This window comes from Borostomias antarcticus (genome assembly GCF_949987555.1).
Source record: "Borostomias antarcticus genome assembly, chromosome: 6".
NCBI lineage: Eukaryota > Metazoa > Chordata > Actinopteri > Stomiiformes > Stomiidae > Borostomias > Borostomias antarcticus.
In genome coordinates, this window is record NC_140239.1 from 31,505,421 (window position 1) to 31,519,012 (window position 13,592).

General features: G+C 46.4%; 1 protein-coding gene across 1 annotated transcript; it reads left to right on the forward strand.

Moving 5' to 3' along the window:
* Positions 1–9,015: 9,015 nt before the first annotated feature.
* Positions 9,016–10,521, forward strand: LOC311310686 (delayed-rectifier potassium channel regulatory subunit KCNS3-like; the record flags this gene model as incomplete). The annotated part of the gene is made up of 1 exon (XM_084440211.1): positions 9,016–10,521. The coding sequence occupies one exon, from the start codon at positions 9,016–9,018 to the stop codon at positions 10,519–10,521; it is 1,506 nt and encodes a 501-aa protein (XP_084296337.1).
* Positions 10,522–13,592: the final 3,071 nt, after the last annotated feature.

Sequence of the window (13,592 nt, forward strand, 5' to 3'; positions counted from 1 at the left end):
TAGTTCCTTTTATTTTTTGTAATTTGCTGCACTTTTTATTTTTATTTTGTTGTCTGTGTCTTTGCACTTATCTGTATTTGCACTATTCTTATGCTTTTGTATTAATATATTTTGCTTTTATCTGTACAGCACTTTGGTTCAGCCACAGCTGTTTGTAAATGTGCTATAGAAATAAAATTGACTTGAGCAAACTTGACTGGAGTTGGAATCGGAGGTGGCTATGCAGTCATGCGTCTTCAGGGAGTACAGCACTGGAGACCGCAAGGAAATAGGAAATTAACTACACCCCCTTAAATCATCAATGGGTCCCCTGTAGAGAGGCGACCGTTTCCAGTACCTCGGTGTTACGGCTGGAGTGTGGTCTCTCTCTGGTTTTCTTCCCCCCAGGTACGTGCCCTTCTCCCCCTGGTACCTGGTGGAGAGGTGTGCGCGCAGCTGGTTCCAATCTGCTGATTTTGGCCGGGGACATAAGAGAGGGAGAGAGGCCCAGTCGAGGCCCCGTTGCCGTTGCATAACGTTGTGCTGTTTTCTTGTTGGGGCCAAGGCCTGTGTGGCCTTCCTTTTTCATAGTTATTGTTGAGTCTGTTGAGACTGATTCTTTTGTCATTGTTATTCTCCTTTTTGGATTAAATTATTCACCGCATCCGTTTTTTTCCTGCCTCCTTTGTACCCCCGGTTTAGTTTGTTCTGTGTTCCTCCCCCCTTTCATACCCCTAGATGCCTTTCATTTTGGGGGACGTAACACTCGGGTCTCCAGGTCACAGGACCCCATCACGGTCAACACACACACAGACACTGCCCAGCAAACACACAACGTCAGGGAGACGTTCAGATCATGTCTTAATAACGTCCGTCGGTCCAGAACCCCGTTTGTACGTCTGCTGGACCCCTCAATATTCACACGTCTGGCTTGGACCCCTCTAAGACGTCTGTGGACGTGCAGAACGGGTTCAATATCTGAACGTCTAAAAAAACTTTCATTCTGGCTCCTAATTGGATGTCTTTGGACGTCCGAAAAAGACAGAAAAGACATCTAAAAGACGTCTTTTAGACGTGTCTTTGCTCAGTGGGTGTGGTGAGGAAAGTACTCCAGACTCCTACCTCAACTGAGGAAACTGAGCATCCCACCATTCAATGGAGCTTCAGGTGCCAGTTGCTCAGCGCGTGACGTGTGTAAAGATGATTTAGCAGAATTCCCACATCACTGGTCCCTTTTTAATGTTGTTAAATCTGGCCTACTTCTAATACAGTAAAGTTAAAAAGACCAGAGTCGGATCAGTTTGCTCTGAGCCAAGTATGCCATGACTGAGAAAGCATTTTCCATCTGGAAGAGATTTGTATAATGTTAAGTGAACTGCTGTCGATCCAACAAATGTTTATTCACGCACAACATGATTTTGCTTGTAACATGGCTGATCTTTTCCCCAGAAAGACAATTCTAATAGGCCTAGATTAGATTTGGGCACACCACAAAATCCCGTGCCTCATGGTCTGCTTTCGCTTTGATATTGAAGCAATTCCAGGGTACTCAAGGCCGATTGATTTATGCCTCAGAAACAGAAACTGATCAAATTCAAGTGAAAAGTTTATAAAACTTTATTTGGACAACATAAGAATGGCTCCCGATGTGACATGTACGACGTTGGAACTGTACACTTCTGAAACGGCACGTCTTTTACCTGTACAGAGAGAAGGGTTCATTCAGTGATCTTATCATGAATCATTAACTGACTTTATACAAAGGATGTGAAAACGTCATACCCCTCTTCTGCTTGTTTACACACTTCCCACTACAAGGGCCACTCTTGGGACTGCTGGCATCACATATGATCACATCACAATGGACAAAGACCTTGGGGATTAGATAAGACAGAAGATTAGAGATGAATTGTAGTCGGCCATTTTCCAAAGCAATTATGACCTCATAATGACCCCTGAGTAATAAGCCCTCTTGACCTGTTAAAAGGCTCTGACTGATAGGACGAATAAAACCATTGTAAATCACCGGGCCGCTCAGATCGTCCTCGTCCGTGGCCTCGTCCGTGGCGAAGAAGAACATCTGGGCCTGAAAGCGCTTGAAGAGAGAGGGGTTCTGGACTCTGGCGTCAGCTGAGACCTGATGGAAGACGACCCGGTACGGGTCATCTGGGTTCGCGCAGCTACCAGCGCAGAGGGGAAATGGAGTCATGATTATTGTAGTGTTAATTGTGATAAAATCAGTAGGAAGCACCTGGTAATGATTCTAATCACCCGTTAACAATGAGGTTCCATCTGGGCCGAGACGTCCGGTCCTCGTGGAGAGTAGACCAGCAGTGCTCCAGCACCAGGGTCTCCCCAAGGTCCGCGGACCTGGTCAGCTCCACCTCAAAGAACAACGGTTCCCTCAGGAACCTCACCACCGGGTACTCTGCCTCCCCAAAGAACCGGTCGTACGAGGCGTCTGGAAGAGAACCCACCTGGTTATAGCCAATAACGGGCTTCGTTTACGGTTTCGTCTATAAACAAACGCACCCTTACCCCGGGCGAGTCTCATCGAGACCTGCAGTTGACCTCGAGCGGCCTCCGCATAAGGCTGTTTTTTGCGCGGGCCTGTGACGAAGGCGACGGTGTGTGTGGTGTTTACCACGTAGTAGCAGGACACCAGCAAACTACAGAGAAGAGTCGTGGAAGACCAGTCAGATACAAGTGTGTGACAACCGAGTTATGGGCCTCCATTTTGGACTGTACTCACTGATATTCTGGCTCTTCCGTCTCCGACTCAGTTTTCACAGGTTTCACAGCCCGTTCAACAGGCAAGGAGATTTCATTCTCATACAGCATGACATTGGACAGAAACTGGACAATGAACAGAGTGAAAGTTTTGGCTCTGAAAAGGAAACGATCTGTTTACTGCTGAGGATTTTAGGGGCCCGTTACCGTACCTTTCTGGTGGTCCCACAAGAGCTGCCAGTGAAGAGGAAGTAAGCGAACCGATCGTCCCCATAGGACGGTCCACAGGTAGGGTCTTTCAGGGTCAGCTGACCTAGGGTCAGACTAGGAACGTGTTCAGTCTTTACAGCAAGGGCAGTCATTGTCCCGTTGGCAAAACATTCTAGGGAAAATTGAGGAAGGACAGGTAAATGGTAAATGGACTGCACTTATATAGCGCTTTTCCACCTTAGCGGCACTCAAGAGCGCTTTACAATGGCCTCTCATTCACCCATTCACACACACATGGCGGTAGCTGCCATGCAAGGTGCTAACCTGCTCATTGGGAGCAATTTGGGGTTAGGTGTCTTGCTCAAGGACACTTCGACATGTGGACAGTCGGAGCTGGGATTCGAACCACTGACCCTTCGATCACTGAACGACCCGCTCTACCAACTGAGCTACAGCCGCCCTATAAAGGTAAAGATATAACTGCTTTATACATGAGACTCAGATCTGGTTCATCATTTACCAGAGCTTACCAGTCAGTATTGAGAGGAAGCTGCAAGCAAGCGAAAAGTGGTGGATATTCGTTTTGGTGACTGGATCCTTCAGAGCCACATCTAACCTGGTCCTGAGGGACGAGGACTGAATTGCCTGTGGAACAATAAGGGAAAAGAGTTACTTCCGAAAGCAAAGAGCTGTGTAGCCTATGACCTTGAGAAAAGCAAAGAGATGTGTAGCCTATGACCTTGAGGGAGGCTGGTGTAGTGAGTTGCATTCAATTCCTCAGGTGAACATAACTCAAACACATCAAACACACCATACCTCAAACACACACACCATACCTCACACACACACCTCAAACACACACCACATGCCTCAAACACACACCACATGCCTCAAACACACCATGCCTCAAACACACACACACACACCACATGCCTCAAACACACCATACCTCAAACACACCATACCTCAAACACACCATACCTCAAACACACCATACCTCAAACACACCATGCCTCAAACACACCTCAAACACACACACACACACGCCTCAAACACACACCACATGCCTCAAACACACCATGCCTCAAACACACCATGCCTCAAACACACCACACCTACCTCAAACACACCACATGCCTCAAACACACACCACATGCCTCAAACACACCATGCCTCAAACACACCATGCCTCAAACACACCATGCCTCAAACACACACACACACACGCCTCAAACACACCATGCCTCAAACACACCATGCCTCAAACACACCATGCCTCAAACACACCCACCATACCTCACACACACACACACCTCAAACACACCATGCCTCAAACACACCATGCCTCAAACACACCATGCCTCAAACACACACACACCATACCTCAAACACACCATGCCTCAAACACACCATGCCTCAAACACACCATGCCTCAAACACACCATGCCTCAAACACACCATGCCTCAAACACACCATGCCTCAAACACACCATGCCTCAAACACACCATGCCTCAAACACACCATGCCTCAAACACACCATACCTCAAACACACCATACCTCAAACACACCATACCTCAAACACACCATGCCTCAAACACACCATACCTCAAACACAGTCTCGGGTGCGGCGAATGGCACCGCTATGGAGAAGTGTGTGTCATTTGCAACCATGCCAAACTGCTGAGCCTTCTCTGGGTCCAGGAGGCGTTTGCCCACCATGGTGTGGAAGTCCAGGCCTTGGTTCCCATATTTCACAATGATATAGAAGTTCTCATGATCACAGGTGCCAGTGATCGAGGGTGGAACTACAATAAGAAAACGAATTAACGCCAGGATCTCTTTTCCGCCCAGAAATTGAGCTTGCCACCGTATAGCTCTCCAAAACATTCCTTATGGAGCAAGGAAGGCCAGAGTATTATAGACATATTTACATGCCGTTACATACCAATTTCAGTCAATGATGTCTCCAGTACTGCAACATAAGCAAATGAAGTGGACTCGGGCCGTATCACAAAGCCAAAGTTCAGGTAAAGAGCGTAGTGGAGTACCTGGTCATTTACATCATCTCTCTGTAGTTGAAATGTGAAATCAACATTCCTAAGTCACTATGTACAGCTCATAGGCTCAATATATCACAATGTATGAGGTATGAGGCACTTTAATTTTTCAATTTTAGACAGAAACATACCTTTTGTAAGACGGCGGAGTCAGAGAAGGGCACGCTTAGTGTGAAGGTCTTTGAGCCGTTGGGGATTCTCTGTTCCTGAATGTTGAAACCCCTGGCCTGGCACTCTGCCACAGAGAGGACCTCGTCGGAGAACGTGATGTTCATCAGTTCCACGTCATGGAGGAACGTGCCCAGCTCCACCTTGAACACCTTTTCCTCAGGAACAGTGTCTGAGAGAGAATAAACAAGTCATATTGGGAGAGATTTGAAGCTTACCGCGTCACCGGCAAAAATGTCACAATGCCGAATAAATCTTTTTTTTTTTTTTTTTTTTAAATCCACATTCCAACACTTCCTGAAAGCTGAGAAACTGCGCTTTCTAGTAATAAAAGGGAAAATCCAATTAATATTCAGAATGTTGATACTGAACTTTCAGGACTAAAAGGGTTAAGCTCTGGCTGCGAAAACGCCACGTTATCAAAAACAGATGCCACTCACTGTCCGTGACTTCCACAGGGCTGACGGCTAGCGGGGTGGTGATGGAGAAGAGAACCTTGTATCTAGTGTCCTCGCGAGGATCGTCCTCTATCCAGCGCACCTCAAGCATCGGCTTAATAGAGTAGCTGGTGAGATACACACCATTCTGGACATGGCTCTGCAAAGGAACAAAAGTAGTTCACCAAGTGGGTAAGATGCTACAAGAAATTTCCTACTACATCACCCCTGAAAGCGATCAAATGAATGATCCTCTGCTCACTTTGAAGGATCCTCCGACCGCTCCTACTGGAATCTCAATGATGATGTGCATGTCAGTGAGGGACAGGGAGTATCGTCTCGCGGCGATCTCAGCAGCGTCTAGCCGCATACCGTCAACCCCCATGTGGACCTCAAGGATGTGGAAGTGGTCGGTGGAGACCAGAGGGTCCATGTGCCGGGGCATGTACCAGGTGATCGTGCTGGAAGTGAAGGAGACGCTTGCTAAAAGAGAAACAAGAAGACACTGACTAGTAAGATAAAACCTTTTCCATCTTGCTGTCAAGAGGGGAAAGCCATCCTGTTAAATGTCAAGTTTTATTGCAAATAGTGGTTTGAACTTTACCTGGTGTTGGACAAGCAGCAGAAGCCTCTATTTGAGTCGCCAACCACTTCGTCTCGAAGATGGTGGCGGTTCGGAGCACTATCATCGTTACCCCCGCTACCTATTAAGAGGTGTAAAAAAAAACAATTAATTAAACATGAGAATAAATACATTAGGAAATCTGGACGATTAGTGCATACAAAAGGATAATTAGGCTTACATCTTGGGGATAAGCCTCTGGTGTGTGGATGGGGCTTCGCAGCACAAGTCGTGTGGGGCTGTTGGTCATTACGTAACCTCTGCTCGGCAGCTGGTCGACCGCCATGACCCTCTGCTCCGGAGTAAAGAACACCACGGTGGTGATATGGAATCCTCCGGCAGCAGCAGTCTGTCACGGAGAATATAAATTAACCAGCATGTCCCCCTCAGGCGAAATCCTTTACATTAGCTTCGCCTGTGACCTGAGAAGCCAAAACACCACTCAAAGGCCACAGGGGAATTTTACCTCAGAACTAGTTGCTCTCCAAGAATCAACAGGATGAGTTCCCTGCTGGTTGAGGTGTTCAGGGAGGGCGTTGTCTGGCATAGTCCTTCGGACAGACACCTAGGGATGAGGCCGTTACAGCCAATTAGGTGTAATCCATCTTCCCCCCTCCCCAAACTCAAACTAAGACCAGGGGCACTGGTAAAATAATCTGCCACTTAAAAGTAAGAGAGACCCACTTAACAGACTGGCTAAGTATCTGGCCTGTTGACCTAGTGTTATTCACATACCTCCATGTAGTTGTGGTCACAGATAATCTCTCGCGATGCCCAGGAAGTGTACCTACAGGTGTCCTCCACTGTGTACAATTCATCTTCAGTCACGTCTTTTCGTTGTAGTCGAAGATAGGTGACCATGGTGAATGTCTCATCATTCTATAATAATGTGGAGAATTCGATGGTGTGATAGATTTAAGAATGTATTAGTACAATAAACAGCTTTCTTTATCAATAGGGGTTTGAGTAGGCTACTGTACCCTGTTTTTAGCAAAGCAGTTTTGAAGGGAGGCGAAGACCATGGCGTTTCCCATTGGATCAATATGCATACTGTATCCACACCGAGCAGCCAGGTCTGGTGTCAGCGTTATGAGGTCAGTGGCATCTAAAAGTGAAGAATGTAACAGCCAATAAGAATTTATACAACGGGTAGCTCCGACCTCACAATCTGATTGGTTGACAGCCACATTAATGCCAGCCACATGATTGATTGATTGATTCATGACAATATAATATAATTAATAACAATATAACAATAATAATTATAATAAATATAATAATACTAGCAGATTTTATATTTACAATGGTGTGTAAGGCATCAAATCATTAAACACTACAAATAGTGTCAACATACTTGTTGATATGGCTGCTCCAACTTCCAGATTACCCCCATTCAGAGGACCTATACTCATGCGCAGTACGTTCCCCAGGCATTTTGAGTCGATATCTGAAACAGGACGTAGGCTATTTATTAAAAGTCAAGGCCTTCACTTTCAGGATATGCGAATTCACACCACTGCCTATGAGTGAGACGGCCTTACTTAGAGAGAGTTTCTTCTCTGCTTGTATGCTCAAGACTGTAATCAAGAGTAGGAGTGGTCTGAAAAAAATGTGAAACTTTAAGCATTATTTTAAAACACAACCTTTATGTCCTAAGCGCACTCATATAACGGATAAGACAGCTTACCTGGATACAAGAAAACGGGACATAGCAGAAGAGAAATGCAAGAGAATGTGCTGTGAAGGCTCTAATTAACTCAAAAACACGAGTAGACCCATGGGTATCACTGTTCGCCTGCCGAGAAACATTTGATATTTTCCCATACGCTGTTTATGCGCAGGTGAACCTCATCACCACTTAATTTGCTGGCTAATTGGCTACCACATGTAACTGGCTCCCCCTACTTGCATGCCCCTCCCTATCAGATCTCCCTCCCGAGCGCGGACTGCGCAGTTGGAAGTGAAGGACGCGTGTAGAAGCGTGCCTTCCAGCTCTCCATCAGTTCAGCCCCATCATCAGTGACTGTGCCTTCCAGCCCCATCATCAGTGACTGTGCCTTCCAGCTTGGTCAGCACGCCACGCTTGAGCATCACAGGACGAAGCGCTCCGTGGGATTCGCGTGTTTGGAATTAGGAGTAACAAGAAAGCTATTTTCCGGGAAGTTATTTTAATGGAAAGGAAGGCTGACCGACCAGGTAGAGTTCAATTAAAACAACTTACAGAGTAAATCAATTCAGTATTTTGTAACTGTCATGAGAGGGTGAGCCAAAATGAAAGAGGTGCACAATTCAATGTGCAAAACACATGAAATACTTGTTCTTAAATTAACGAAAGTAGCTACAACAGGCTTCTTGGTTTTTGAATAATTGTTCGACGTAATGTGCGTGTCCAGTTTCAAGCTACTGCCTCTTTCCTCTGGTCCCGGGCCAGTTCTGTAATTTGATTCTTGTGGTAATCATGCTGTACATCAGTAGCCTACTTGAGCAAGCGACAGCGGCAGAGTGCTTAGTGCCCCCACTCCCCTTTCTTCTCATTCAGATTAAGCCATTTCCTGTTTATATATCCACGACGAATGCCTCCAGCAGAAAATAGAAATGTAGTTATATTGATTGATAAAATATGTCCACGACATGCAAAATGCCATTCAAAAGGACAAACGACAAAGAGAATACAGGCAGGTTTTTGCTCAAGCTTGTGATTTCTATCCTTTCATAGATGGACCCCTGAACCTTTGCATTTCGACTAGGCTGCACACCTCAGATTCCCGCCTCCACCTTCGTGCCCATGCGCCCTATGGATCATCCTCACCATGGGGTATGGGCAAGTCCTCCACCGACGCGGGACTGAGGAGGAGCAGGTCCACCTCAACGTGGGAGGTGTCAGGTATGAAGTCGACGAGGAGACGGTGCTCCGCTTTCCCCACACGCGCCTGGGCCACCTGCTCCTCTGCCGGAGCGAGGAGGCCATCCTTGAGCTCTGTGACGACTACAGCCCCGCCGACAAGGAGTACTATTTCGACCGGAACCCCCGAGTCTTCCTCTGCGTGCTCAACTTCTACCACACAGGGCGCATCCACATGATGGAGGAGCTGTGCGTCTTCTCCTTCACCCAGGAGATCGAGTACTGGGGCATCCAGGAGCGCCACATGAGCCCGTGCTGCAGCGGCTGGTACCAGGAGAGGAAGGAGTACATCGAGGATCGCGACTGGGACATCCGGAGCGACGACCAGCAGCCGCCTAGCTTCGACTCGTCCTTCGAGGAGCTCTCGGCGCTGGACAAGGACCTGGCCAAGTTCAAGGGTGCGTGGTGCGCAGAGGTCAGGAGCTACGTGTGGCTGAGGCTAGAGGACCCGGGCTATTCGTGCGCCTCAAAGGTCATCGCCGTGGCGTCTCTCAGCGTGGTGCTCACCTCCATCGTGGCCATGTGCATCCACAGCATGCCGGAGTTCCAGGTGGTGGACGAGAACGACAGGCCCGTCGAGGACCCTGTTCTGGTTATCTTGGAGACGATCTGCATCATCTGCTTCTCGGCCGAGTTCATCATCAGGCTCATCGTAGCCCCCTCCGCCAGGAAGTTCCTAACGAGCCCTTTGAACATCATCGACGTCGCCTCCATCCTGCCGTTCTACGTCACGCTGGCGTTCGAGACGGCGGGCGAGGTGAGCCTGGAGGAGAGCGAAGACCTGGAGAACGTCGGGAGGGTGGTGCAGGTTCTCCGGCTGATGAGGATCTTCCGGATCCTGAAGCTGGCGCGGCACTCGGTGGGCCTCCGGGCCCTCGGCGCCACGGTGCGGCACAGCTACAACGAGGTGGGCCTGCTGCTCCTTTTCCTTTCCGTGGGCATCTCCATCTTCTCCGTGCTCATCTACTCAGCGGAGAAGGAGGAGGAGGACACCGACCTGGGCACCATCCCCGTAGGCTGGTGGTGGGCCACCATAACCATGACCACAGTGGGCTATGGTGACACCTGCCCTGTGACATTACTAGGGAAAATAGTGGCCACGTTGTGCATTATCTGTGGCCTGCTGGTGGTGGCCCTGCCCATCAGCATCATCTTCAACAAGTTCTCCAAGTATTACCAGAGAAACAAAGCCCTAGAGGAGAGCCAAGGCCTGAATCCGGTTGAGAGACAGGACCCCGACCTCCCGTATTACAACATGAGAGACCTGTACGCCCACAGCATGTATCCCTTCATGGGAGGTATTTCTTTCAGGAACAGTGAGAGCAGTGCGGGGGACGACACAGACGCTTCCAGTCTCCAAGACATTGAAGAAGTGTGTGATGATGACACTTGTGAAAATGGGGCTGCGAAATGAGCTTTGTTTCCATCCCAAGGTTCTCAACGGTTGTTGCTCCTTTATGAGCTCGCCACACCTGACTCTTTGTCTTTCCCCGTGACAAAACTCATCATAAACAACTGTCTTCCATTCGTGGTTCACATTAAGATGCTGTAAACTAACTGTGGCCATGGAATTTTATACTTGGAGGCATTGTCTTGGAATACAAATATCTTTAAACTGGTTATGGTGGCACAGAGGGAAAGGTGACTTGCCTTGAGCCTCATTTGGAGGTTTCAAGTGTCGTTATTCTGCTTGAGGAAAATGGCAAAGATGCATGTGTATGTTACTGTTTCGCAAGATATTGTACTACAGTATATTGATAAATTTGCTTGAGTTCAGTGAAGGATCGGATGAAGAAACACAAAGAAAAAAAAAAGACTATTGATTAATTTCCCTGAGAGTTCAATCAAGGTTCAGATGAGGAAAGAGAAAGAAAAAGACCAAATTTATTCTAAAAACTATGAAAAATGGACTTCACTTTTGAGAGTAGACTGATGTTCACCCCCGCACGCATGAATAGAACGGGATGTGCTCCATCATGGAGAATGGATCATTACTTGACACTGCAGCTAGATGAAAAGATAAAGCAAATATCTCCATAGCACTGATGCACTGGCAAGTCATTGCGACATTGTCTGATGAATTCATGTTGGCATGCTGGCTCCCGGGGTGCGGCCATGTCGACATACTAATCAAATAAAATCTGAAGTGATGATGCACATGATTTACGCTTCTAATTTGTGACATCGTCTTGAGTTTTATTCCTCGTTCATTTTGATGAATTTAGGATCGTCTGTACCACTTTACATATCCTATATTTAAATTACTCTGGTATTTATGGCAAAAGAGACTTAAAACTTGTTTAAAACATTTTAGCATTAACAAAAACAACTTAAAGCGATGTCATTTGTGAAAGTTATAGTAAACCAAAAATTCAGGATTGATTGAAAAGAGAGAATCCTAAAAGCGTGTGCCTAGTCTTCTGGGGCAGCTGTAGTTCCAATGATTTGCTGTCATCTCACATCATGTCTGGATGAGAAGCTTCTGTCCCAGCTGAATGAAATGTGCTAAAGCTTCCCAAATCTCTACAGGGATTCAGAAGTGGTCATGTAGTAGCCATAGTGAAGCTTCTCTCCCAGCTATAAACATTATAATGGTGCAATGAGCAAGTTAACTGGGTGAAAAGTGCTTAACGCAAACAATACAGACAATTACCTGATTCTATCAATAGATATAGATCTGCGGAGAAAATTATACTATTACTCTTTGCTTCTTCCTTAGCGCTGTGACATTCTTATGGATCTCTTATCACGTGGATGGTTTCAGTAATGCTTCATCTACATTTTCATGTCTGCTGATGTCAGAGAAACCGCACCATGACATCACCACCTCCAACACACACATTTTTCTGCAAACAGTACATTCATTTTCCCTTATTGTGCTTTAATGTTTTTTTCACTCTGCTGAAATGCATTCAAATCAAATCAAACTTTATTTGTATCGAGCATTTCATACACAGAGGTAACACAATGCGCTTTACAGAGAGCAATGGGGGGGGCATAGGTCCCACCCCTACATATTCCAGAGGGAAGCAAAAGAACAGTTTCACCCGGGGGCCAGAAAAGTGAGCTGTAAAAATTATTCTCTGACCTCTTTCAACGAGACGAGATCAAGCAAGCTCCTGGAAAATGTTTGTCTATTGGCTAGGAACACATATGCACATTCTGTACATATACATTCACCCTGCCGTGGAGAAAAGCATCCATCTTGTTTCTGTATTTGAGTTGTGTTATCAGCCTTGCTCTGAAAGGATTCATCCCTGGAGTTTCAGATGGCATTGGGATGCCCTAGCTTCATATCCCTCTAGGTAGTGCTGATATGCATGCGTTCCCAGCCATTATTCACAACTCAGTGACTTCAAGCAAATAGATACTTTGATGGACGCACAGCCAGTAACATCCAGGAAGTGTTCAATATCCTGTCATATCTTTATTGCCAGCCCAGCCATAATAAATTCTATGCTATTGGATTTCTGTCAGGGAGTGTATGTGTTTTAAAAATGTTTCAAATATCCAGCAGGTAGTGATGACCTGATGTAATTTTGAAACCAACCCTCCAGGGCAGGGCATGTTTTGTGTTCTCTGAGAGTTATTACTTGTTGTAAACAGTGTCATCAAATATGTCAGGCATGGCAGCTACAGGCCGATGCTGTGTGAAGGTCCCCACCCAGGTGGCGGGAGGAGTTTGACTTTACACCTCAGGACAGCAGTTGACTTCAGCCCAGTGTGTGTTTGCCCAACCCCACACACCCATCCTGTTGGATGTGGGTCAACATGGAGTGGGGTCTGTATAGATTTTTGAGAGGGTTTGACGCCAAGGACAGATCGACATTGTGTCATGCTGAATCAAAGAGACTTCTCTTTGGTCTGATTGGTGGGGAAGAATAGAAAAATGTTAAAAAGTTAAGTCTACATTAGATTGCACTGGCGAAGAATGCTTAGATATGAAATAGACAGATTATAGCGAAGTCAAATATATGCTGATCCCTGAGAACATTGTGGGGATTGTATTATAGTCGACGTTCACCTTTTATGGAAAAGAGGGAAGCTGCTTTCTCTCAGGCTTGATGTCTTGAATGTTCACTTTCAGTCTTTGAAATGTTTGAAGAGGTATATTTGGAGTTCTGCTTCAATATACATACTGACATAAACTCGTTTTTTTTCAGTTTAGCTACTCTACCCCAATTATGCCCAACCATATTAGCCATCCACTGATGAATGGATGTGATGGTGCATACATTAACAGGATGTGAAATCCCATTAACTATAGAAAAAGTTCCACCAAAGATATTGCGGTCAGATCAGATGGTCATAAACCCAAAGATTTTAAAAGGAGAAATATATAACATCAGGAGAATTTATGGCCACTTTAACACACTTTATATTTCAAATTAATACCCAGTGGAGCGAGTCTCCAATTGCGACCAAGTGGTCTAATGACCCTATGCACGCGGAAGAGACGGAGATGGCGGGCGACGTTTCCGCGCT